Raw genomic sequence first — 24,820 nt, 5'->3', positions numbered from 1 at the left:
GGCGCGGGTGGGCCTGCAGCCCCGGGGCGAGCGGGTCCGCGGTGGGTGTCGTCCCCCCCCCGCCCCCCCACCCCGGACCCCCCCAAAACACCCCCCGGAGGCGGCCGGAACCACTTGAATGTTGCAGCCTCGGCTCCGCGCATGCGCCGTCACTCCCGAGCGGACCCCACCTCAGCTCTTAAAACGGCCGCGGCGGCTCTTAAAAGGGTCGCGCCCCACAGCTGAGGCGGTGGGGCCCGGCTGTCTCACCACAATCGTTGGTTTTGTATAATTTTTTTTTTTTTTTTTTTTAATTTTTATTTTTTAACAGGAGGAAAAGGAAGGAAAGAGGCTTTGCGTGGTGCTGGGGGCTTCTTTTGGGTTTTGGAGGGGGTGTTTTTGGGGTGGCTTGCAGCGTGGGGCGGGCTGAGCACCCCACCGGGGGCTTGTTTTTTTGGTTTTGGAGGGGGTGTTTTTGGGGATGCGTGGGGTGGGCTGAGCACATCACCGGGGGCTTCTTTTTTTTGGTTTTGGAGGGGGTGTTTTTGGGGATGCGTGGAGCGGGCTGAGCACCCCACCGCGCTGCTGGGGATGGGAGAGGTCAGGGAGGGCTGGGGGGGGTGTTTGGGTGGAGCGCTGCTGGGTCATGCCAAGGCAGTCAGATCCGCTGGCACCACCCTGGCGTGTTGATTCAGCGGGATTTAGACGCAGCCGCTGCAAAATCCCCTCCCAGGCGCACCTCACCTGGATTTCCATGTGCGCTTAACCTCGGGCACCCGCTCAGGCCTGTTGCTGAACTGGGGCCAGGGCTCTGCGGCGGGTGTGGATCCCTGCAAGATGCTGGGCAGAAAAAAATAGAAGCTCCTTCCTCTTCCCAGAACCAGAACAGAGCTCAGAGTCTTCACCAGTGGACCTCCCATCACCTCCCCGGGCCACCTTCCCCTTGGCCGTGCATCCCCAGCCGTGGTCCAGGGCACCCCGACTCCCCCACCCCAGTCACGGCTGCTGTCGGGGTGCCAGCAGCCCTCTGCAGCTGCTCCTTTCTGCTTCCCCACTGTGCTTTAAAAATCTGCCCTTTGCTGGTAGGGAAACTGAGGCACAGAAGCGTGGCAATGTCCTGCTGCGGCGCCAGTTAGGACTGGGCTCCAGGGCAGGGCTGGATCCGGCTGCGGGGGCTGCACCAAGGGAAGGACCGGGTTCAAGCTCGGCAGCCATCGAGGTCAAACCCTGCTCCTAAAAGCCAGCTGTGCCCCGGGGTGCTGGTTACCTTTGGGAAGATCTTTATTTGTGGGCTTAATTGCTGGTTTTTCACATGCATATTTATATACCTGGGGGACAGGGAAATGCTCCCCTGGAAAACCAGCCGGGCTGCTGCTGCGAGGGTGCTGGTGCAGCTCAGGGTGCAGCAGGCTCCCGCTGGGACTCCCCTGCCTGGGGAAACACCTCTTGCTTTCCCCCCCCCCCCGGGCCAAGTCATCGGCAGCAAAAAAGACCAGGGCCTGGGAGACCCTAAAACAAGGCGATCCCCCCTCCTGGGCTGGGTGCAAGCAAAGGGGTGCTGTGGGACACTGGCTGGAGTGGGACAGCCCCCCCCCCCGCCCCCCCCAGCTGTGGGCAGACGCAGGCAGGGTTGGGAGTCACAGTGTGTTTATTGTGGGGAGCGTTTGGGTGGGCACGTAGAGCTCCGGTACGGCTGGCCCGTGGGTGCTGCCCGGCAGCTGGACATGCACAGAGGGGGATGGGAACAGGCCAGCCCTGCTTCTGTGGGTGGTGGCATGACCCCAGCAGCGTCCCACCAGCCTGGAGCATCCCTCTGGCCTCAAGCATCCCGTCTGCCTTGGGGCACCCCATCCACCTCAGAGCATCCCATCCCCACCCACCTTTGAGCATCCCACCACCTTGAGCATCCCACCACCTTGAGCATCCCACCACCTTGAGCATCCCACCACCTTAAGCATCCCACCACCTCCAGCATCCCACCACCTTTGAGCACCCCACCACCTTGAGCATCCCACCACCTTAAGCATCCCACCACCTCTGAGCATCCCACCACCTTGAGCATCCCACCACCTTTGAGCATCCCACCACCTTGAGCACCCCACCACCTTGAGCATCCCACCACCTTAAGCATCCCACCACCTCCAGCATCCCACCACCTTTGAGCACCCCACCACCTTGAGCATCCCACCACCTTAAGCATCCCACCACCTCTGAGCATCCCACCACCTTGAGCATCCCACCACCTTGAGCATCCCACCACCTCTGAGCATCCCACCACCTTGAGCATCCCACCACCTTGAGCATCCCACCACCTCGAGCATCCCACCATCTTTGAGCATCCCACCACCTCGAGCATCCCACCACCTTAAGCATCCCACCACCTCGATCATCCTGTCCACCTTGAACATCCCACCCGCCTCGGAGCACCCTATCCAGCCCTGCCTGTGCCCATCCCTGCCCGCTGCCCCACTCCTGTGCCCCCCAAACCTCCCTGCCACGAACCTCCAGCCCATTGCCCAAGCGGGCAGAGGCACCCGTGCCCCCCCATCCCCGCCAGCCCAGCCAGCGCCGGCACCCAAGGGTGTCCCACCCTCCCGCCTGCACCCCGCGGGCTGCCAGAGGGGTGGCTGTGGGTGCTGCATATGGGGAAACCGAGGGGAAACTGAGGCCCGTGGCTTCCCCTGGCAGTGGGGCCGTGGGGCTGGGTGCTGCCCTGGGGGGTCATTGGAGGGGTGGGTGAATGTGGGGGGCTGGGAGGGTGGCTGGCATGGGGCTGTGACCACAGGGCAGGCGGGAGGAAGGGGCCGGTGGGCGCATGCGTGTCCTCGGGCAGGAGCGGGCAGCTCTTGGGGCGGGGAGGCGAGAGCCACGTGGGGGCCGCAGGGGCAGCGGGGGGCTCTGCCTCCCCCTTAAAGGCTGAGATCCACCACCACGTGCCGGTAGACCAGCGTGTTGGCCTTGAAACTGGGAGCCAGGAGGAGCTGCACGTCGGCAGCCGGCACGTAGCGGAAAGCCCGCGGCGCCTGCACCGACAGCTCCTGGAACTTGACGAATTTCTGCTTCTCCTCTTCCCACAGGTAGACGTGGGTGAAGGAGAAGTCACTGCCCAGGGCCAGGTACTGCCGCGGCTCCACCGCGAAGGGCTGCATCACCATGGAGCCGCGGGACGGCAGCGTCTGGAGCTCGACGAAGCGCTGCCCTTCCCACCGCACCACCTTGGAGTCGCCGATGTAGCGGCTGAGGCAGAGGAACTGGTCCCGCTTCACCCTGAAGTGCTTCACCATCTGCACGTCCAGCATCTCCCCCACCTCCCCCTGGGGCGCAAATTGCTTCTGCGCCCGGTTCCACTGGTAGATGACGGGGGCTTGGGAGCTGCTGGAGATGATCAGCCGGGGTTTGCCGTCGTTCTCCACGTATTCCACGTCGGTGTCGCGGTGCCAGGCGTGGAGGGCTTGGTGGGAGTAGAAACCGTTCTGGTTGAGGCGGTAGAGGCTGGTGGAGCCCGCCTTGGAGCTGTCGGCGATGACGAAGTACCAGTCGCCTTCGATCTGGAAGGCCTCGACGTCGTTGGGCTTGCGGATCTTCTGGCTGTCGATGTCTTGGATCTTGATGAACTTGTCCACGGCGGTGTCCCAGCGGTAGATGTAGGAGCCGCCGAAGAGCTGGGCCACCACCACGTACAGCTGGTCCTGCGCCACGATGGGCTTGCAGTGCACCGCCGAGTGAGCTGCCGGGCGGCACGGCGTCACGCCGGGGCCGTGCCCTTCCCAAATCACCCCCAAAAATGGAGGGGGGGGTTCACAACCCGGGAGGGGACCCCCCACCTGCCGGGATGCCTTACCGGGGATGCGGTCGAAGTCGCGCAGCTTACGTTCCACGTAGTCCCACTTGAGGACGGTGCAGCTGCTGGCGCCGGGCTGCGCCAGGGCGACGTACAGGTCGCTGGCGTAGGTGAAGGGCTCGGCCGACACCGCCTGGAAGGGCAGGACCTGGTGCACCACGAAGTCTGGGGCGGGGGAGAGGTGACAGTGAGGGTCTGGGCACCCGGGAGCGGGGTGGCGGGTGGCCGTGGTCCCTCACCCGTGGTGATGCACTGGAAGTCACCGAGCGCCAGGTCCCGGATCCGTTGGCCCTCGAACTGCCCGGGGCTGCTGCAGAAGATGGCGGGGACCGTGGTGTTGGTGCTCTCCAGCCACTCCACCAGCCACTTGATCTTGCAGTCACAGGCCAGCGTGTTGCCCCGGAGGTCCCTGCCGAGGACGGCACCGAGTCACCCCCAGCAGCCAGCTCGGAGTGAGCAGAGCGCCCTCCCCAAACCCCGAGCGCTGGGATGTCACCCTCCCCCACCCCCGCCACCCCCACCCCAGTGTCCTGGGGGGTCCCCGGTGCCGCAGCAGCCTTACAGGTCGCTCAGGATGTCCAGAGGCTTGAAGAGGTCCCGGGGCAGAGTCTGCAGGTTGTTGTTGGCCAAGGACCTGGGGGGAACGAGAGGGGCCCGTGGAGGTGACACAGCCCTGGCAGCGGCGAAGGGACAAGAGCCACCCACCCCCCCGGTGTCCCCGGGGAACGTACTCACAGGTGGGTCAGGGACTTGAGCCCCCGGAAAGTGGCCTTCGAGAGCGCCTGGATGTCGTTGTTCTCGATGAACCTGGGGCGGGAGGAGATGGTGACGCGGCCACCCCGAGGGGACCGCTCCCTGCTGATACCCCCCCCCACCACCACCTTCCCCAGGGCCACCCCCCCGTGTCCCCCGTCCCCCACCCCACGCACAGGTACTGGAGGTGCGAGAGCCCGGCGAAGGCGTTGTCCCCGATCAGCGTGAACTTGTTGGAGTTGAGCAGGCTGCAAAGAGACGGGGAGGGGGGCGAGGGGCGAGGCATCAGCACCGGGGTCGGGCAGGATGGACACAGGGCGGGGGGGGGGGAAGTGGTGGCCACCAGGATGCCCGGCCACTGGCCAGCGGCCCAGGAGACGTACAGGAACTGCAGCGAGGGGATGTGGGCGAAGGCGGCCTCTCGGATCTCCGTGAAGGCTGCATTCACCATCGTCCTGCCGGCGAGACGGAGCTTCAGGGCTTACGCCACCCCCGTGCCCCTCAGCACCGTCCCCGCTGTCACCCGGTGCGTGCCCGGGCGGTCCCCCCCACAGCCCCCGTGCAACTGGGAGGTGTGCTGGTGCTCGTGGGAGAGCTGGTGCTGCCTGCTGCGGGTGGCACAGAAGGGACGAGGCGCTTGGCCCCGGGGGGGGCTGGCACCCATCCCACGCGTGCCCACGCCCTGCGGCACCCCCTGGCCCGAGCGCCTGTGCACACACACGCACACACACGCACACACACACGTGCATCACACAGCCGCTCGCACACCCCTACAAGGCTCCGGTGCACCGCCGTGTCCCCAGGACCATCCAGCCGCGTCCCCTTGGGGCTCCGGTCCCCAAGGTCACGCAGACGGGGAGCGCAGCGGGGACAGGCTGCAGCCCTGCTCCGTCCGTCGCTGATGGATGGCTGCGTGTACCACCGCAAGGACACGTTCCCAGTGGGTCCCCAGCCCCCTCCTTCCCCCAAGAGACCCCCACCCTGCCTGTACCCTGCCCCCGATGCAGCACAGAGGAAGGGGCTGTCCCCACCACCCCAGGGCAGCCAGCAGCCCCTGCCAGCCCTGCACCCCAGCGATGCGACCCGCTCCCCCGTCCCCATCCCCATCCTGCTGCCTGGGTACTCACAGCGAGATGACCTCGGGGGGCAGGTTCCTTGGCACAGCCTTGGAGTCCACGCAGAAAGCTGTGTCCCGGGTGCAGGAACAGCTCGGGGGACAAGGAGGTGGCCGGGGGGGACGCCGAGCCCCAGCCGGCAGCCAGGCCAAGGCGAGGAGGAGGAGGAGGAGAGCAGAAAGCTGGCCCCTCGGCATCCTCCTCCCGCACCGCGGCTCCATCACGCCCTGGCCTAGCCCGGCTCGCTCTCCTGGAGCTGGTCCTTCTCCTCCTGCTGCGGCGAAGCCTTTTCCTCTTCTCCTTCCCCGGCGATCTCAGTGAGGAGGGGACGCGATGGGAGTGATGGTGGCAGCGGAGGCTGCCGGTACCCAACCCGCTGCTCGGCGATGCACCATGCTGCTGTGCTGCGGGAAGGAGGGAGGGAGGGAGGGAGGGAGGGAAGCAGGGAGGGATGCAGCTGAGTGACAGCACCAGCATCCCTGTGGACGCGTGTCCTCACCAGCGTGAGGGTGTGCAAACACGGCGGTGACGCCCGCTGGGCGCTGGGTGCTCTCTGGGGGCGCACTGGGATGGGGGACAGGAGGGTACCCGCAGGGGGTTGCAGGGGTGATGCCACCCTGGCTCTCCCACCCTGTTGTTGTGCCCCCCCACCCCGGGGTGCCCGTGCCACCTCCCTGCCTGGCCTGGCAGGAGGCACCGGGCACCCGTCCGTCCCGTCCCGTCCCAGGCACGGCGCTCCCGGCCAACAATGAGCCCAGCCAGCTCCTTCCCCACGCTGAGGGGGGGGGGCACAGCTGCCTGTGCATGGGGCTGCAGGGACCAGGGGACAGCCGCAGGGTGCAGCACCCCCCGGGGTGCATGCTAAGGGTGCTGGGTCCTCGGCCGGAGCCGGGCACGGAGGGTGGGCACGCTCTGCCCTCCTGCTCTTTGCCTTGCCCCCCCCCCCCCCCACTGCCGGCTAAATGCTGGGAAAGGGCCCTCGAAGGCTTCCCACCCCCTCCTCAGCCCCGCTCCGGGCTCAGCAAACAGAGCACAAGTGGCACTTGGCAGCCAGGGTGGCCCCAGCCTCCTCCCCCGCCCCCCCCGGACCCTATAAATCCCCCCTCGGGCTCTGGCTGGCGAAGAGACAGGAGCCACCCGGCGAGGGAGGGCGAGATGGACGACGGCTCCAAAGAGGCACTGATGGAGGAGGCGCCTCCGGTAAGGAGCATCCATCACCCAGCCCAGGGAGCCGGCGTGGGGCTGGGGACCGGCTGCCTTCCCCAGCCCCGTGCCGGCGGCTCAGCCGGGGTGCTCCCCTGTGTCCCCAGAGCTACACGGCCTCCCCCCGCCTGCCCTGCATCCCCCACCAGCTCAAGTGCCTCCTGATCGTGGTGGTGGTGGTGGTGATCCTCGTGGTGGTCATCGTCGCCTTCCTTCTGCTGGGGCTGCGCATCACCGAGGCGCACGCCGAAACGGTGAGGCAGCGCCGGGGCGGCGCGGGGAGGTAGCCACGGTGCCACCAGCTCCGGTGATGGGTTTGGGGACGGCACCAGCCACTGGAGCTTTGCAGGGGATGGGGTTTTGACCCCACAAAGCTGCCTGACCGCTCCCCCCCCCCCCCCCCCCCCCCCAACCTCCGCCTGGCAGGTCTTGCGAATGACCATCCATGGTCTGGATGGGGAAGGGAACCCCCAGCGCCTCTCCATGAGCAAGAAGGAAAGGACGGGGATGTTCTCCGTGCGGGACGGGCTCAACGCCTCTGCCATGGTGGTGTACGACTACGGCAAGGTGAGCGGGCAGCGCCGGCGACGGGGCACGACGGGGCGGGTGGTGGCACCGGGGACGGGGGCTGAGCTGACCCGGGTCTGTCTGCGAACAGCTGCTGGTCGGCTACAGGTCCTGGCGTCACCGCGCCTGCTACATCACCCGCGTGGACAAGGACAACATCCCGGGGCTGGATGCCATCACCGAGACCTTCCGGCGCCGGCAGGTGAGCGGTGGCCACCCTGCTCGGACGGGCAGGGGGTCAGCCCAGCCCAACCCCTGCGTCCCGGGCAGCCGGGGCTGAGCGTGGGGCTGCCGGCCTTGCGGCAAGCATCTGCTGGAGGAGAGGTTGCCCAGCGGCTAAGGATGGTAGCCCGCTGCGTTCCCTCTCCTGCAGGCTGAGAGGAAGGAGGCTGGGGACAACGCCGTGCCCTTGGCCGACCGCTCCATCCTGGGCACCACCGTTAACATCCTCTGCAGCACCGTCCCCGTGTACTGGGCGTAGCGCTGGCTGGGACCGGGTCGCGGCGGGAGGGGACAGCGAGATGGCGATGCCACCGTCCCCGTGCTCCCCGGTGGGATGCCAGGGCATCTCTCCTCCTCCTCGCCCCCGTTCTATACGCAGCCTGGGGGCAGCCACCCCGCCGTCGGGGTTGCTGCACCCACCGCCGCTCGGCACCGCGGCTTTTCCACGGCACTTTGCAATAAATCAGTGGGATTTGCTTTGGGATTCACGCTTCTGTCTGCAACGTGAAGCCTGTGCCCCTGCCTCCGAGTGCTGCTCTGGTCCTTCCCGCCCCGCACCGGCCAAACGGCCCTTCCCGGGGGGCTGGGGGAGCAGCGGGGGGCTGGGGAAGCAGCACGGTGCTCCCAGGGGTGTCTCCCCGCAGGGTCGGGCGTGGGTAGATGCGTCCTTCATGTGGGTATGCTCAGGGCAAGGACCAGTCCAGCCCAGTTGAGGAGCACGTGCTCCTCAGAGCAGCAGCACATTGCACCCCCACATTGCACCAGTCTTTGGGGCTTGCGTGGCCAGTGCCCCCCCGCTGAGCCCTCCCCGGGGGGGGACGGGATGACAGGGGCAGCCTCCGCACCTCCAGCCCACGGTCACATGCAGCGCACCCAGCCAGCCCCGGCACCCCTGTGGGGTCTGGGACACCCCTCCAGGGAAGGTCCCCATGCCTGTCCCCTCCTTGTGCAGAGAGGGACAGAGGGGATGTCTGCCACATCCCCAGTGAGACCCAAGCCCTGGGCTGAGCATGACACCCACGGACACCACGATCCTCTTGCTCCAGCTCCCCTCCATCCCAAATCTGTTCCCCATCCCCAGTAGCTCCAGCTCCTCTGCTCCAAAAGCAGCCAAGAAAACCCTTGGGGGGGGGGGGGGGTGGTGTGGTGTGTTGCTTGCACCTCCAAGCACTGCACCAGAGAACGGGGGATCAAACCCTGGGAGCTCAGGGTTGTCCCCGTTGCCACTGCCACGGGCAGCGAGGAGGGTCGCAGCCCTCGGGGGCTGATGCTTTGCTGGGAACAGGAGGGAAACTGCCCGTTGCCAGGTGTTGCCATGGGGCCAGCAGCTCTGCTCCCCAAAAACACCCAGACCCCACATTATCCTGGCGAGGAGCCGGGTCAAGAAGGGTGCACGCAGCCGAGGGAGGTGATAAGGGCTCCCACGGCCTCTCCGGCGCACGGTGCCAGAAAGCAAACAGCCAGGAGCCACTCGAGGGTCTCCCGTGCTCCTCCACACCCTGGGACAGGAGGCAGCGTGCCACACGGGGGGCACACCCTTGCCCCCGCACCCGCCTGCAAGCATTTGGGTTCCCCAGGGGCCCGAGGAGGAGGTGAGTGAAGGGTGTGGGTCCCAGGAGAGGCACTGTGGGAGAGGCTCGAGCCTGAGCGAGACCGAGGCACAGCGGTGCCACCCTGCCCTGCTGATTGCACCACCCAGGGCGGCACATCAGAGCGAGGACCCCCCTCGCTGCAGCCCCGAAAGCCTCAGCGCCGGCAACGTGAGCCACCGCGGTGCCCCAGCATCCTCGGGACCAAGGCTGTGGAGCACCCAGCTCTGGCCACGCTCCAGGGACACGTCCCCAACCCCGTGCTGACCCCGTTCCCACCCCGGCCTTGTGGTTTACTGGAAAGCTTTGATGCCCCGTTCGCACTTTGCCCACCTCGAGCTGCTCCAGGTACCCGAGCGGGCGAAGGGACGCGGGCACCGAGCCCGGTCTCGCCTTGGCCGAAGCCATCGCCGGATGCTCCACCCTGGAGGGCAGCACTGACCCGCACAGGAGGGTTTGCTTTGGCCCCGGCACCTCGCTCCGGGGCAGCAGAGAGGACCCCCGTGCTCGGGGACAAGTGCCCCTCAGAGCCTCTTGACCAGCAGGTTCCCAGGGGAACCCGTCCCCGGGGAAGGCGGTCGGCAAACACGAGTGAAGTGGACGGCAACGCCAGAGCCCCTTCACAGGGGCCGCCTCGTTCCCCACCCCAGCATCCCGGTATAAAGCCCTCTGGGCCGGCTGCTGCAGGGCAGCCCAGGCGAGGAGGAGGAGGAGGAGGAGGAGGAGGAGGAGGAGGAGGAGGCCGCCATGGAGAGCAGTGTGAAGCAGGTGGTGGTTGAAGAGCCGCTGGTGAGTCCCCGCGACCTGCAGCGGGACGGCACGGCCACGCCGGGGGTGTCCCTGCGCTCGGCGCGGGGTTTTGCGTGGTTTATCCCAGCCAGGCGCCGGCGCACATGCGACGGAGCCCGCGGGATGCTGCATCCCCACAGCTCAGGGCCAGCGGGATGCGGCACAAGCCCACCCCCAGCCCCTCTTGCATCCCCCAGCTCCCCTCTCCTTGCCCCTCAGCCCAACTCTCCGCCTTTCCCATACCCGCAGGACCCGGAGAAAGGCTGCTGCGGCTCCGGCTGCTGCAAGCCAGGCTGCTGCTGCTGGCCCTGCGCCGTTTGCTGCACCAAATGCTGCATGCCCCGGTGCTGCAAATGCCCCAGCTGTCCCGGCTGCTCCGGCTGCGCCGGCTGCATCAAGCGATCCCTCTGCTTCGTGCCTCGCCTCCTCTGCTACCTGCCCCGCAAGCTCCTCAGCTGCCACCACCTCAAGTGCCTCCTCATCGTGGTGGTGGTGGTGGTCCTGCTGGTGGTCATCATCGCCGGCGCCCTCCTGATGTGGCTGCGGGCGGACCAGCGGCACGCCGACGCCGTAAGTAGGGACCCCCCCCCGCCGCCCCCCGCCAACCCCTGGGGAAGGGGGGGGGCTGCTGCAGGTGGTGAGCTCCCCCCCATACCCCCCCCCCCCCACCCCCCCACCCCCAGGTCCTGCGGATGGGCCCGTGGAGAGGAGCGATGTGGGAAGAGGAGGACGCGGCCACTTTCTACCTGGACGGTGGGGATGGAAACCCAGCCACGGTCCTTTATGATTACAAGAAGGTGAGTGGGGAGCCCTGGGGTAGGGGGGGGGAAGGGGGTGATGGGACCGAGCCGATGAGGGTCTGCCTGCGCCCAGCTGCTGGTGAGCTACAGATCCCAGCTCCACCGCGCCTGCTACGTCACCCGCATGGACAGGGACAACATCCCGGGGCTGGACACCGTCGCCGAGACCTTCCAGCGCCGGCAGGTGAGTGGCGGCCACCGCTGGGGCAGGATGGGGCATGCAGGGGGGCACACGGCAATGCCCCGGGCACGATGCCCTGCGTGACACCCCCCCACACGCGCCCGATGAAGAATTGGGGTGCGGCGTCGCGCCCCTGCTGCCTCGTTTCGCCTTCTCTCCCCTCGCCAGGCTGAGCAGAGGCTCGCCATGCCCCTGGCCGATCGCTCCCTCCTGGGCACCACCGCAAGCATCCTCTGCAGCACCGTCCCCGTTTTCTGGGCTTAACCTCACCAGGTGAGTGCGAAGGGTCCTGCTGCCCTCAGGGGTGGGCAGGGGGCCGGCAGGGAGGGGTCGGGGGACCCCCCACCCACCCAGCAGCACCCTCACAGGGCTGGATTTGCCTTGCGGCATCCCCGACGGACACGGCGTTGCCGCAGCCCCTCCGGGAGCGACGCCGGCACCTCCGCCGCTGGGCAGGTCCCAAATTTTGGGAGGTGCCGGGGCCCACGCAGCGCCATGGGGTTGTGGGGTAAGGGGGGGGACGGCGCTGGAGGGGCGCGGGGTGCCGCATCCCTGCCGCAAGCTCGGTGCTGGGAGCAAGGGGGGGGTCTGGAGGCGGCGGGTGGGTGTCTGCTTGGGCGAGCACCGCGCCGGGGGACAGCTGCTTTGTCACTTAAGTCTTCTCAGCTTCGCCAAACCCAAGTGCAAAAACGAGCTTAAAAAAACATGACATTTAAAGAAACGAAATTCTCTGTTCCAGTCCTCCGCTCCCTGCCCGCCCGGCTCCCTGCAGCTCCCGCCTGCCTTTGCCTTAAAAATGCATTTAGGGGCTTTGAGCAACGTCGAGGTGGATTTCTGAGGCAGCCGCAGCCTGGGGGCTCGCGGGAGGCACCCCCCGAGCATCGCTCGGTGCTGGGACATGGGACTGACTTGAGCTGCCCTCCTCGTCCTCCTCCCGGCCCTGCCGGAGCCAAGGCTGTTCTGAAAAATGTATCTGTCCTCTCCCGCCCTGCAGAACTGAATAAAGGATAACGGGAAGAATCAGGTCTTGGAGCTATTCCTGGCAGCAGCCCGTGTCGAAGGCGGCCACGGCCACCGGATAATGCCCGAGGACCGGGATAATTAGGACTGGGATGCTGGTCTAATAGAATCGGGCATTATCAGGGCCGGGATGCTGGTGTAATTAGGATCAGGCATCATAAGGACCGGGATGCTGGCGTTATTAGGACCAGGCATTATAAGGACTGGGATGGCTGGCATCCAGGGCAGAGAGGGGGGGAGCATGGAGCAACACGGCCGCAGCCCCCCCGTGGGACAGGAGCCCGCCAGCAGCGCAGCTGCCTCTTGCCGGTGCCGTGGCCATCCCGGGGTGGGGGCCACCAGCACCCCGCCGCCCCCACGCCTGGATCTGGCCCCCGTTCCCCGCTCCTGGCAGCCAGGGAAACTGCTCCCCGCCGGGAGAGCGCAGCTGCGGCTGGCTGGGCTGCGGGGAGCCCATCCAGGGCCTCCTGCGGTTCTGGGGTGACCGCCCCCAAAACCCTCCCTGCGCTCCCCCCAACCCAGCTGCACCGGCGAGCGTGAAATGTGGTGTGGTTTTTATTGGAAAGGCTCCCGGGCTGACCAGTCAGCCCTGGGCACCAGCGCCCACCCGGAGCAGCGGATGGCGGGGGGGGGATGTGTGGGCAGAGTTTTGCGAGGGCTTAGGGCCCCCCACCACCGGCTCAACCTCTCCCCACCCCCCCACCCCCCCCACCCCTCCCCGGCTCCTCCACGTGATGGAGCAGCTGAAGACGAGCTGTCAGAAACTTGGCAGGACCCCGAGGTCCTTGTGCAATAATTCAAGCGTCCTCATTTCTCGTGCCTGCGCGGGCGGGGGCAGGCGAGGTTTGCAGAGGGCGAGCGCAGCGGGTGCTGCCTCCCGGAGAGGGGGGGGGGGGGGGGGGCCAGAAGCACCCCCGGACCCCGATGGGGAGGTGTCAACCCCGGCAGCCGGGTGCAGGGGTGCAGGTAGAGGTGTTGGCAGGGCGGGGGGCCGGGGGGCTCCCCCTGCCTGGGGGGAGGCAGGCGGCTTCGCACTGCTGCCGGCTCTCGAAGCGGTTGCGGGTGCCGCCGCAGCCCCCGTACCAGAAGAGCGAGCAGCGGCCGGGCTGGCTGCCCTCGAAGAACCACTTGGGCGAGAAGGAGTGGCAGGGCCCTGCATCCCGTGCCTCCAAGCAGGCGGCTGCAAGGCGGGCGGCACGGCACGCTGGCGGCACGGCCGGAGCTCACGGCACGGGTTCGTGCCGGGAAACGCACCGCACGACCCGAGCCGGTGCGTGAGCTGGCCGCCCTGCCTGCCACCCAACCTGCCACCCCGCCTGCCACCCTGCCTGCCACCCCGCCTGCCACCCCGCCTGCCACCCCGCCTGCCACCCCGCCTGCTGCCCTGCCTGCCACCCCGCCTGCCACCCCGCCTGCCACCCCGCCTGCCACCCTGCCGGCTCGCTGCTCACAAGTCACCCCCCCCCCAAAAAGATACCCGGCCCCTCCTCGCATGCTCCTCACCCTGCGTCACGTTGCTCTCGCCCACGCTGGAGCTGTCGGAACCTGCCCGGGAGGGTCACAAGCATCAGCCGAGCCGTGGCACCGAAACCTCAGCCGTGCCCCTTGCCCGGGCTGGGGGCACCCAGGGACGCCCACCCTCGCCTACCGGGGTCCACGCAGGTGCGGATGCAGTCCCGCTCGCTGCCGAAGCGGTTGGCGTTGCCCCCGCAGCCCCCGTACCAGAAGCGCTCGCAAGACCCCGTCTCCCACCGGTGGTACCACATCAGGGAGAAGCGGGCGCAGGCGCTGCCGGGGTCCTTTTCCAGGGTGCACGGTCCGGGGATGGCCACAGCCCTTCGGCCCTTGCCAGGGGGCACGGTGGGGACCTCAGGGGTCCTGGGAGGGGAAATCAGAACGAACCCGCCCCCCCCCCCCCCCCCGGTACATGCTGGGGGATGGAGAACCCCATCGCTGGGAAGAGGAGGTGCGGCCCTGCAGCCTCCCGATTCGGGTCACAGGGGGACGGAGGGGTGCACACACAGGGGGTGGTCCCGGTGCCGCTCACTCACTGCGCAGGCACCGCCGGGGAGGGCTCGCTGGTCCCGGTGCCAGGGGGGAGCAACTCCTGGGGGCACCCCGGGGTGCTGGGGCGCTGGCTGCTCTCCGCTGCGGAGCAGAAGCGATAACGGATGGAGGTGCCGGCAAGGAGGGTTTTGGGATGGAAGCTGCCTGCTCCTGGAGCAGCCAGGGGGTGGGACCCAGGGATGCTCCAGCCCCCCCAAAACCTCCCCCTTCGCCCCCCACTCACCCCGCAGCCTCCTGAGGAAGCCCACCGCCGTCCTCTCCGCATACCCCATCTCGGGCGGGTGGACCGAGCCCAGGCGCAGGGAGTGGTACCGCCACGCCGGCAGCGCCTCGGGCACGGCCACCTCCGGCTGCTCCGTCCCGGCTCGCCCCAAGGAGAGCACCAAGACTCCAAAATCCTCGCACCGGGTGAAGGGGCCCAGCGCCTGCCTCGCCTCCCTGTCCCACAGCACCGCCGCCGCCCCCGTCCCCACCACGAAGAGGACGCGGAGCCGGTTGCTGGAGCTCCGCGGGAAGACGTGCCGGAGGGCCCACGCCACCGTGCCGCCGGTGGATGCCGTGGCCACCCTGGGTGCCAGCGCAAGGCGGAGGCGCTCCTGGAGCTGCTCCCTGGAGCCAGGCGGCCCAAAGGGGATCTCAGCCAAACCCTGCCCGGGGGTGGAGGGACCTGTCAGCACCAGGGCGACGCGGGTGCCGCGCTGCGCCGGATCCGGCCCTGCTGCGAGCCGCAGGTGCCCCAGAAGGAGGTGGAAGAGCTCGCTGACGGCCTCCAGCCTCTCCGCCGGCATCCCCGGGGCCGCGTTGTCCACCACCAAGGCCAAGTCCACATCCAGTGGGTCGGGGGACGGCGCGGCTGCGGTGCAGCCCTCGGGGTGGCAGAGGTCTGGGGATGGGGGGAGATGGAGGCTGAGCACCGGCGCCGGCGGGCATCCATCGCCGGTGCCACCCTGAGGCTGCCTACCGAAGCAGAGGACGCAGGGCAGCACCGCATCCCGCAGCACCGCTGCATCCCCAGCCGGCTCTGCCGCGGAGAGCTGGACCACTCGGAAGAGGCTGTTAACCTAGGGGCGAGGCAGAGCCGGGGTGAGGGCTGGGGGGTGTCTGGGGACCAGGGTGAGAGGCCGCCAGCCCCGGGGCTCACCTGGAAAGCCCGCGCCACCTCGGGCAGCGGGCTGAAGGTGAGCACCGCCGGCACGATGCCCGAGGCTTCGTACTGCAGAGCTGCCTCCTCGATGCCCTTCAGGTCCTGGTTCCGGCCGCTGGTGACAAAGAGGACCACCTTCCTGCCCAAGGTGGTCGCCCGGACCCTCTTGAGGACGTGGTGCCCCACAAAGCGCATGGCGGCAGCCAGGCGGCCGCGCCGGGAGGACCGGGTGGGCGAGAGGCGGCGGAGACGCCCCAGCAGCGTGGCCGAGCTCCCGGCCTCCCCGGCACGCAGCAGGTAGGTGGGGGTAGCCGCGTAGGCCAGCATGGCCACCCGGGCCCCCGCCGGGCAGCCCAAGGGGGAGACCTGCACGTCCCGCAGCAGCAGGGCCAGCAGCTCCTTCATGCGGGAGAAGAGGGCCGGCGGCACCGTGGAGGAGGTTTCCAGCACCAGAACCAGCTCGGTGGGGAAAAGAGGGCAGGAGGGCGAGGTGGTGGCTGCGAAGGGATGGTGGCATCTCAGGGGGCTGCCAGAAAAGCACACATACCCCCCCTCCCGCCCCATGCCATCCCGTGCTCATGGGACCCCTGCCCACCCAGCCACCGCTGCCTCCCTCTGTGCCTCCTCTGGGCATGCATCCCTCAGCTGTCTGTCTGCCAGCCAGCCGTCCCTCTGTCCCCTCCGCTGCGGTCCCCACACTGAGCCGGTCCCCATCCCCTCCCTGCCCTCCCTGTCACTGTCCCAGGCTCTCACCGCAGCTCCGGCGGATGAAAGCCTTGAGCTCGCAAGGCTGGAGGGAGGTGCGAAACGGTGTCAGTCCCAGCTTGCCCACCCAGCTCTTCCCAGCAAACCCAGCAAGGCTTTGCTGGGGCCAGGCGGCCACCAAGCTCCTCGCTGTCCCCCGAGGACACCCCTCGAGGCCGGGTCCCCATCCCCAGCCGGCCCTACGCCAGCATCCCATACCGTGGAGGGGGGAATGCCTGGTGAGCCCTTCGGACCCTGGAGCAGCAGGGAGGAGAGGAGGAAATCAAGAAGAAATACGGACAAGGAACGCGTCCCCGAGCACCGGGGCTGGCTGCAGGCAGAAACACGGCAGGAAAAAAAGGGAATTTGCAGGGAGTCACCGTCTCTCCCGGAGGTCCCGTGCTGCCACGGCCGCCTGCTTCTCCTCTGCTCCCAAGGTCGCCCTGGAAAACCCTGGGGAGTTGAGCGGCTGGGCACGGCGAGGGGGGGGGGGGCAGCGGGGAGGGGGCTGCGCCGTACTCACCCTGCGCCCCGGCAGCCCTCGTGAGCCCTTGTCGCCCGGGGATCCTCTCTCTCCCCCGTCACCCTGGGGGGGGGACACCCAGAGGAAGCCGACCCCGTCCTTACCAGCACCCCACAGCGTGGGCTGGCCGGCCCTGGCCAGGTCCCCATGACCCCTCCAGGCGCCCCCCAACACACACTCACCTGAGCCCCGGGGTATCCCGGCAGGCCCCGAGCACCCTGGGGGAAGCAGCACCCATGAAATGGGGCCGGGACCCCCGGCAGCCCCACGGGCAGGGCCAAAGCTCTGCCCTACGCTCATCCCACCCGCCTCCATCCCTGCTCCACACTGCTGGTACCTTGGCACCCTTCCTCCCCGGAGCACCCCTCCGGTCGCACCCGTTCTCGCCCTGGGACGGGAGAAAAATCCCAAAGCAGACTATGGTAGGACCTACACAAACACCCCTCATCCCAAATCTTCCTTGGCCGGGGCTTTTCCACGCCTTCCCCTGCTGCAGTGCCCCTGGGGGGGGATGCCGTCGCCCCGAGGGACACAGCCTTACCAGGGCACCTTTGGGTCCCCGCGGTCCCGCACCCCCCTTGCTGCCCTTGGCTCCTGCCTGCCCCTGGAAGAGAAAGCAGGGCTGCAGGCTGGGGGTGCAGGGGGGGAGGCTGTGAGACGTCGTGGTGGGGTGTCACTCACCTTCTCCCCTTTGGGGCCGGCTGGTCCGGCTGCTCCCTGGGAGCCCTCGGCTCCGGGCAGCCCCTGGGCGAAAGGCAAAGGCGGGTCGAGGGTGCTGGGGAGCACCTTTGGGGTGGGCGCCCACCGGCAAGGCCACCAGCGCCCACCAGGGACCTCAGCACAGGGAGGGGGGTGGCACCTGAAGTCCTCTGCTCCCCGGGTGGCCAGTGACACCCTTCGTTCCCCGTGGCCCCGGCAGCCCCTGCAAAGGGAGAGCAGAGGGGGGCAGCGGGGATGCCCACGCGGGGGTCCCACTGCCAGCGGGGTCTGCCATGGCCTCACCTGGGCACCTCCGTAGCCCTTCTGCCCCCCAGGGCCGGCGCTGCCACGGTTCCCCTTCTCGCCCTGTGTGGAGACAGGATGGCTCAGGCTCCAGCGGGAAGGTGTCCCCAGTCCCCCAGGCACGTCCTGGGGTGCTGCCAGCCCTACCTGTGCCCCCTGCCGCCCTTTCTGGCACGAGGTCTGCGGAGGGAAGCGTCGTCAGCAGCCACGTCCCCACCACAGGGACATGTAGCACTGGGGGACACGGCGTAGACCTCGGTGCCCCCCTGCCCGTGGCACCTACCAGGTGACCGGGGGGACCCGGGGGCCCCGCTGGCCCCGGGGGCCCATCCTGGCCGGGGTCTCCCTGGAAATCACGGGTGTTGTGAGGGAAGCAGGGCTGCTGGCTGTCCTCCCCCGGCACCTCTCGTCCCCAAAAGCGTCCTGCTGACCGGCTGCTCCACCGCTGCCACCCAAACCTGACCCCTGCCAGCCCTTACCTGGGGACCCCCATCTCCTCTCCACCCTGGGGTGCCGGGCTCGGGGCTTCTCCTCCCGGGTGGCCCCTGTGGAGCAGGGACGGGGCTCAGCGAGCCCCCTACCACCACCCTGAAGAGCCGCAGGGCTGCAAACCCATTACTCACCAGCTCGCCGCAAGGGCCTGGGGGTCCCTTCTCCCCCCGGGCACCCCGGGAGCCTTTCTGCCCCTAGGTGAAGGCAGGAGGAAGGGGTTTAGCGCCCGGGCGGTGGGCGAAGGAGGCAGCGCTTGGGCAAGGCTCAGCCGTGCAGTGCCGCACCTGCCTCCCCCGGGACCCCTTCTCGCCGGGGCGGCCGGGGGTCCCCGCTTCGCCCTGGGGAGGAGAGAGGAGGATGAGCCTTTGTCCGTGCCCGTGCCTGGTCCCGCTGGGGCGGAGGGGTGGGGACAATGCCCCCCTGCACAGCTCACCTGCTCCCCGTCCACACCGTCGTAGCCAGCTTCTCCAGGAGGTCCCTGCAAGGAGGTGACACGGGCTGATGCCAGGTTATATGCCATGGGGTGGAATAGCCAGGTCCTGGCTTTGCCTCGCTTCCCCCCAGGCACCCTGGGCCACCCCACCCCTCCTCCATCCGTCGTGACCGTCTCCCATTCCCCTCCCCAGACCCCTCTCTTCCCTGCCCATCCTCAAGGTCTCCCTGCCGTGGCCAGCTGCCCACGGCCTTGGCCACCATCGGTGCCTGCAGGAGCCACGGGATAAACCACAAGGCAGGACACGTACTTGCTCGCCGGGGTGACCTGTGGAGCCCTGCAAAGAGACAGAGGAGAGCAGCCGGGGAGCGGTGGGCACCCACGCTGCGGGACGGAGCCACGCCAGGCTGCCATGGCCCCTCACCTTCGGTCCACGCTGTCCCGGGCATCCCTGCACCCCTCGACTGCCGTGGAGACCTTGTGGTCCCTGCTCCCCCTGCGCTCGGGAGGGGAGAGGGGACCATCAGAGGCAACACGGTGACGGGGGTCCCCTCGCCCCCGGGGGTCACCGTCTCCCACCCCCAGGGGGTCCCAACGGCCAACTCACGCTGTGTCCATGCTCGCCCTCGTCTCCAGCGCGCCCCTTGCTGCCTGTCACCCCCTAGGACAGAGAGACCCTGGGAGCGGCCACTGCGACCCCCCAGCCCGATGACAGACCCCGAGCTGGGAGCCAGCGCCACTGGGGGGGGGGGGTCCCTTCCCAGCTGGGGGAGGAAGGGCTTGAGTGGGGCAAGGCTTTGAGCCGAGCTGAGCTCCCAGGGCTGAGAGAAGTCCTGGGAAAGGGATCCGGGGAGGGGGGGGTGCAGTGCCCCTGGGGAAGCGTGGGGACCTCCTTGGGCCTCAGTTTCCCCCCAGCTTTGCTCGGCACTCTGGCACCTTGGCAGCAGCATCGAGGCAGGCACGGCCCAGCCTCGAGGTTTGCTCTGGGAACCCGGCTGGGAGAGGGTTGGGAAGGATGGCACCGCTCTGCTGTGGGCATGGTGGGGGGCTCTGGGGGAAACAACCCCTCTGATGGGGAAGGGAAAGGTCTAAGCCCTGCTCCGGGCTGTTTGCAGAGCTGGGCATCCCTCCCGCATCCCCCTGCTCGCCCAGCCCCTTACCTTGCCCCCCCGGGGGCCACCAGGACCTTGTGGACCAGGCAGACCCACGCAGGTGCAGGGACACATCCTGCAGCACCTCCGCTCTGCCAGGGCCAGCTGCGGGGAGAGGGGGGCATCCCCGTTCGGAGCCCGCAGGACCCTCCACCGCCCGTGTCCCCCCCCCCCGCATGGCCCATCCTCACCAGCTCCTGCACCACGTGCCCACCGGCCTCCAGCATGTCCACGGCGAGCTGCTGCCCCCTCCCCAGCCACCGCCCGAACTCCATCTGCTGCAGGTCCCCCAGCCCCGTGGCGTTGTTCACCGCCACCGTCACCAGCAGGTCAGCCTGGTCTGGAGGGGATGGGGTGCCGTGGGGTGTCACGCTGTGCCGGGTGGCCCCCCCCTCCCCCTCCGGTGCCTGCCAGCTTCCCCCACTCACAGGGGCTCCCCCATGTGAGCCCAGCGTGGCCATCGCCGCCCCACCTTGCAGCCACGCCGACGTTGCCGCCTCCTTCATCTTCCCTGCGTCATCATCCAGCCCATCCGTGAACACCAGCAGAGCCTGGGTGATGAAGAGGGGGCGTCCAGTGCTCTGCAGCAGCCCCCCCCCCCCCAGCAGCAGGAGCACCCTGTCCCCCCCAGCCTTGGTGCTGGGCACGGCTGCCCTACCTTGGCATCGGCCGCCTGCCGCGCCAGGGTGCCGAGGAAGCTCTGCAGGGCGGGCTGGTGGAGGTAGGAGCGCTGGAAGGCGTGCGCCCGCGCCAAGCGGGGCAGCACCTCCACCCAGGGCTCCCGCAGCCCCTCCTGGAAGAGGCTCTCCCCGTCCCGCCGCGCGCTCTGCAGGCTGAGGCTCAGGTTCAGGGGGCTGCAGGTGAGGTGGTCCAGCGCGGCCAGGTCCCGCAGGACCCGCTCCAGGCAGGGCTGCAGGTTGGACTGCTGGTAGGCGGTGACATCCAGGGCCACCACCACATGGAGGGCGCACGGTCCTGCGGGGCAGAGCACGGGGAGACCCAGCCGGGCTACGTGGGGTCCCAGCCGCGTGGGGTTTGAGCGTGGCATCGCCCGCGGGGCCACGTGTCCCCCACGGTGGGACGCTCCCCGCGGCGTGGCCGTGCACGGGGATGTCCCCACTCACCCGCCTGCCGGCTCCGGACCCCCGCGGCTGCAAGGATGAGCAGAGCCGCGGAGAAGCAGACCCCACACGGCCCCATGGCTCCGGCGTGGCACGGCTTGGTGGGACACCACGGTCTCCGGCGGGGAATCGGTTCCTCCCGTGTGCCGGGCGGCTGCGAAGGCGTGAAGGCAGGGGCTGCGGCCAGGCAGCCACCGGCGAGAGCCGAGCACCCGCCTCGGCAAGGCGGCGGGCCCGGAGCTGCCTCCAGCTCTCCATCCATCACTGCTGACAGGTCGGCCCGTGGAGCACAGCCCAGCCCAGGGCCACTGTGGCTGTCCGAGCCGAGCCAGCGCTGGCCTCATCCTGCCCGCTCGCAGACAGCACCAGGGGTTTTTTCCTTCGCTCTCCTCCGCTGGGGAGAGCACGGGGGGCGACACTGGGCAGGACACGGGGGTGCTGAGCTCCTGATGGAGCTCAACCGCTCCCGGCAGGGCTTTGGGATGGGTTTGGCTCCCGGTGCTGCTGGGATGCCCGTGCAGAACCACTGCGCTCCCAGCTCAGCCTTTGGGGCTGCGCCTCAGGCAGCACGTGGCGGAGACGCAGCTTTTCCGAGGGCTTTGGGGATGCCCTTCGGAGCTGGCGTGGCAGCCATCCCCCCTGCCATTCACCCAGGAGCCCTGCCGGCCCGTCCTGCCCGCTTTACCGGCGAGCAGGACACAACCCGCCCCACGGCCCGGCCGCGCGGGCGAAGCAAGAGGGGGGAAGGCGGCCGGAGACCCCAGACCCCTTTGGGAACCACCAAACTGAAGGCCCAAAGACCACGACAGGAGCCGAACCTGCGGCATCGCCACAACCCCGCGGTGACTCCTTGGGGACGGGGGAAACCCCCCCTTACCTCTCCCGTGCCTTCGCTGGTGCGGGGGATCCACGGCACGCCGGGACGGGCAGTGCCGGACGGTGCAGCTGACCGCGGGCTGCAGGAGCTGGCCGCCTGCGTGGGAGGATGTGCGTTCGGGGGGTTATTTATCCCAGGGCTCGAGAAAACATCAGATGTCCGACACGTCAGGGGGAGCTGCCTTGCAGCCAGGGAAGAGGCTCCCGGGCTCCGTGGGGCTGGCCCTGCCGGAGCAGGCGGCTGCCCACCGTGGGGCACGGGCCACGGCACGCCACGGCCACCCAACACCTCCTGGGGAGGTGCGAGGATCTCACGGGGCAGGAGACCGTCGTGGGAGGTTGTGGTGCTTGGAAAACCACGGCTGTGAGGGCGCTGGGTCTCAGGGTCGTGAACACCAGCGTGAGAAACCCAGGCTGGTGCGGGGAGGGAGGTGGGGGGAAACCTCCACTGAGAGCGCCGGCTCTGTGAGAAAGGGGCGATAAGAGGGTGGAAACCAGCGGCCAGATCCTGACCTAATGGATTTACATCACCCGGGGACTCGGCCCTCAAACATCCTTCCCAGCAGAGGGATGGAAACAGCGAGTTTGTTTTGCACAGGGGGGGAATCTGTTTGTTTTCTCGGGAGACTGGCTAGAGGTTGGAGACGAATTAAGCAGTTGCTCCCCGCGTTCCCATCCCCATGCAATGGTGTGGGCTGGGGATGGTGTGGGGAAGCAGAACGAGACCGATTTTCAGGGGTTTATTTACTTGCTTGCAGGGGAAAGGTTGATGGGATGTAGGTTTTGCAATGCCGGGCTGACAAGAAAAACACATCCCGAGATGATTTGCTGCTGGGGGAGGAAAAGAACGGCCCGAGATAAGGCGCGAAGGCGATTTCCACCACGATCGGCCGCGCCTGGTGGGAACGAGTCAGGCCCTGAATGCGGGAGGTCCCTGAAAGCAAAAGGGAAAGAGGATTTTTGGGGGCGGGGGGGGGGGGGGGGGGGGTGTTAGTGGGCAGGGGAAGGAGCCGAAGCCGGATGCCTGTGTGCATCCAGCGTGTCCCCGGGGCGGGAGTGGTGTGCGGTAACACCGGACACGTCCAAACTTAAAAAATAATGTTCAGGCAAGTGATGAGGAGGTCGTTAAGTCAGACGATGGGGCTGGGTTTGTCCGGGAGCAGCAAGAGGAGGCTGCGCTGCCCGGGAGGGTGAGGCAGGAGCTGGGGGCTGCTCAGCCCCTCGTCCCTACTGTGGCGCTTCCCAGGAGGGACACTGCAAGGGGACAAAGGGGGCAAGGCAGGAGGACCCCCCCCCCTGCACGGGCAAAGCAAGGCTGAACTCGGAGCTCTATCTAGTGGCGAGCGAGAGGCTGGACCCCATTTCCCTCCCCGGGCTGGGGGCACCCACACCTCAATCAAGGGGAGGGGGGGGGGATGCAGCCACCCCGAGCCCCCACACCAGTTCCCCCAGGGTGGGCAACTGGGAGGGCAGCAAGCGGGGCGGCATCCCTGGGAGCACCGCGGGCACGTCCTGCCCTGTGCCCGTCGCCGCCCCGGCGTGGCCCCCACCCACCCCTGGGTGCCCAGGGTTCCCCGGGCACGGCCCGCTGTGGAGCTTGGGTGGCCCGTGGGGACCTCACGGGTGACGTGCTCTGCTGAAGTGGCAGAGCTTTGACGGCAGGTGTCACTCACAGACCTCGGCGCACACGCGTGCACACGTGTGCACACACGCTTGCACACGCGGCCGCGGGGCCCCGACGGGGCTGCCAGATGCTTCTCCCCTGCCTTCCCCTCTGGGCACCCTCCAGCCACCCTAGGGGTGCTCACTCCGTTCCTGGGGTGCTCACCTTATTCCTGGGGTGCTCACCTCACTCCTGGGGTGCTCACCTCACTCCTGGGGTGCTCGCCCACCCTCCCCAGGGTGCTCGCCCAGCTCCTGGCAGGCCTGTGACCCTGAACCCCTGGGTGCAGGGTTGCCTTGGGGGGGGGGGGGGGGGGGCAGACAGAGCACCCCTCCCCACATTCCCAAGGCGTTCCAGGGTGAGGGGCTCCTGGCTGCACCCCGCTGGGCTGAGCCCCCCCCCCCCTGGGAGGAGGCAGGCTCTCCTGATGCTTCCCTGGGGTCTGGGAAACTCACTGGTGTTTGGGAAGGGTGCGTGGGCTGGGGATGGTGCCTCCTCCTCCTCCAGGAAGGCTTGTGGGGTGCAGGATATGGGGTGCAGGACCAGGGGAGTGGGACCGGGGGCGTCCAGGATCAGGAGGTAGGGGGTGCAGGGCTGGAGAATGCTGTGGGATGCAGGATGGGGGATGCGGGGTGCACGATCAGGACATGGGGGTGTGGGAAGGGGTGCAGGACTGGGGCCATTGGGTACCAGAGCAGAGGTTGCAGGGTGCGGGACTGGGGGCTGTGGATTGGGAGGGGGGTCAAGAGGGGGTGCAGGACTGAGGTTGGGGGATACGGGACAGGACCGGGGGGGCAGGATCGGTGCTGGGGGACACGGGATGGGACGGGAAGGGGGAGGATCGGTGCTGGGGGACACGGGATGGGACCGGGAGGGGGAGGATCGGTACTGGGGGACACGGAATGGGACCAGGGAGGGGACGATCGGTACTGGGGGACACGGGATGGGACCGGGGAGGGGGAGGATCGGTGCTGGGGGACACCGGATGGGACAGGGAGGGGGAGGATCGTTACTGGGGGACACGGGTTGGGACCGGGAGGGGGAGGATCGGTGCTGGGAGATACGGGATGGGACCGAGGGGAGCCGGATTAGTACCGGGCGACATGGGACGGGACCGGGAGGGTGCGGGAAGGGACGGAACGGAGCATGACGAGGTCCAGGGGGTGCGGGGGGGGGGGGGGGGGGGGGCAGGAGCGGGGGCTGCGGGCCGGATCCCCGGCAGCGGCGCAGCCCCGCCGCCCCCCCGGCGCTGGCCCCGCTCCCAGCCCTGCGCCCGGGGCTGCAGGGGCCGAGCTCCGCGCTTGAACCCGCCCCCGCCAGATCTCATTTCCCTAAAAAAAAAAATAAAAAAATAAAAAATAAAAAAAATAAAAACCACACACACAAACCAAAAAAAAAAAAAAAAAAAAAAAAAAGACACAGAGAGAGAGGGAAGGGAAAGGAAAAAAAAAAAAAAAAAGCGAAGAAGGGAAGGAAAGAGGGGAAGAGAGGGAGAAAAAAAAAAAAAAAAAAAAAAAGCCGCCCGCCTCCCCTGCCCGCCCGCTG

The 24,820-nt window shown here is 68.2% G+C and overlaps 3 protein-coding genes across 3 annotated transcripts; 2 read left to right on the top strand and 1 right to left on the bottom strand.

Annotated features, from left to right (window-relative positions):
- Positions 1 to 2,888: 2,888 nt before the first annotated feature.
- LGI3 (leucine rich repeat LGI family member 3) lies at positions 2,889 to 5,909 on the bottom strand. Its single transcript, XM_086477276.1, has 8 exons — positions 5,701 to 5,909; positions 4,957 to 5,028; positions 4,750 to 4,821; positions 4,556 to 4,627; positions 4,383 to 4,454; positions 4,060 to 4,229; positions 3,821 to 3,985; positions 2,889 to 3,706 (listed from the first exon to the last, which is right to left on the bottom strand). The coding sequence occupies exons 1-8, from the start codon at positions 5,907 to 5,909 to the stop codon at positions 2,889 to 2,891; spliced, it is 1,650 nt and encodes a 549-aa protein (XP_086333402.1).
- Positions 5,910 to 6,843: 934 nt separating this feature from the next.
- Positions 6,844 to 7,939, top strand: SFTPC (surfactant protein C). Its single transcript, XM_086477258.1, has 5 exons — positions 6,844 to 6,888; positions 6,999 to 7,145; positions 7,318 to 7,458; positions 7,550 to 7,660; positions 7,832 to 7,939. The coding sequence occupies exons 1-5, from the start codon at positions 6,844 to 6,846 to the stop codon at positions 7,937 to 7,939; spliced, it is 552 nt and encodes a 183-aa protein (XP_086333384.1).
- A 2,077-nt stretch (positions 7,940 to 10,016) lies between these two features.
- Positions 10,017 to 11,303, top strand: LOC147413900 (surfactant protein C-like). Its single transcript, XM_086477262.1, has 5 exons — positions 10,017 to 10,058; positions 10,308 to 10,628; positions 10,742 to 10,855; positions 10,932 to 11,042; positions 11,208 to 11,303. The coding sequence occupies exons 1-5, from the start codon at positions 10,017 to 10,019 to the stop codon at positions 11,301 to 11,303; spliced, it is 684 nt and encodes a 227-aa protein (XP_086333388.1).
- The last annotated feature ends 13,517 nt before the right edge of the window (positions 11,304 to 24,820 follow it).

Source organism: Leptosomus discolor, chromosome 23 (assembly GCF_034619465.1).
Source record: "Leptosomus discolor isolate bLepDis1 chromosome 23, bLepDis1.hap2, whole genome shotgun sequence".
NCBI lineage: Eukaryota > Metazoa > Chordata > Aves > Leptosomiformes > Leptosomidae > Leptosomus > Leptosomus discolor.
Note: the sequence above shows the minus strand (reverse complement) of the source record. Positions and strands in the feature narration are given on the sequence as shown.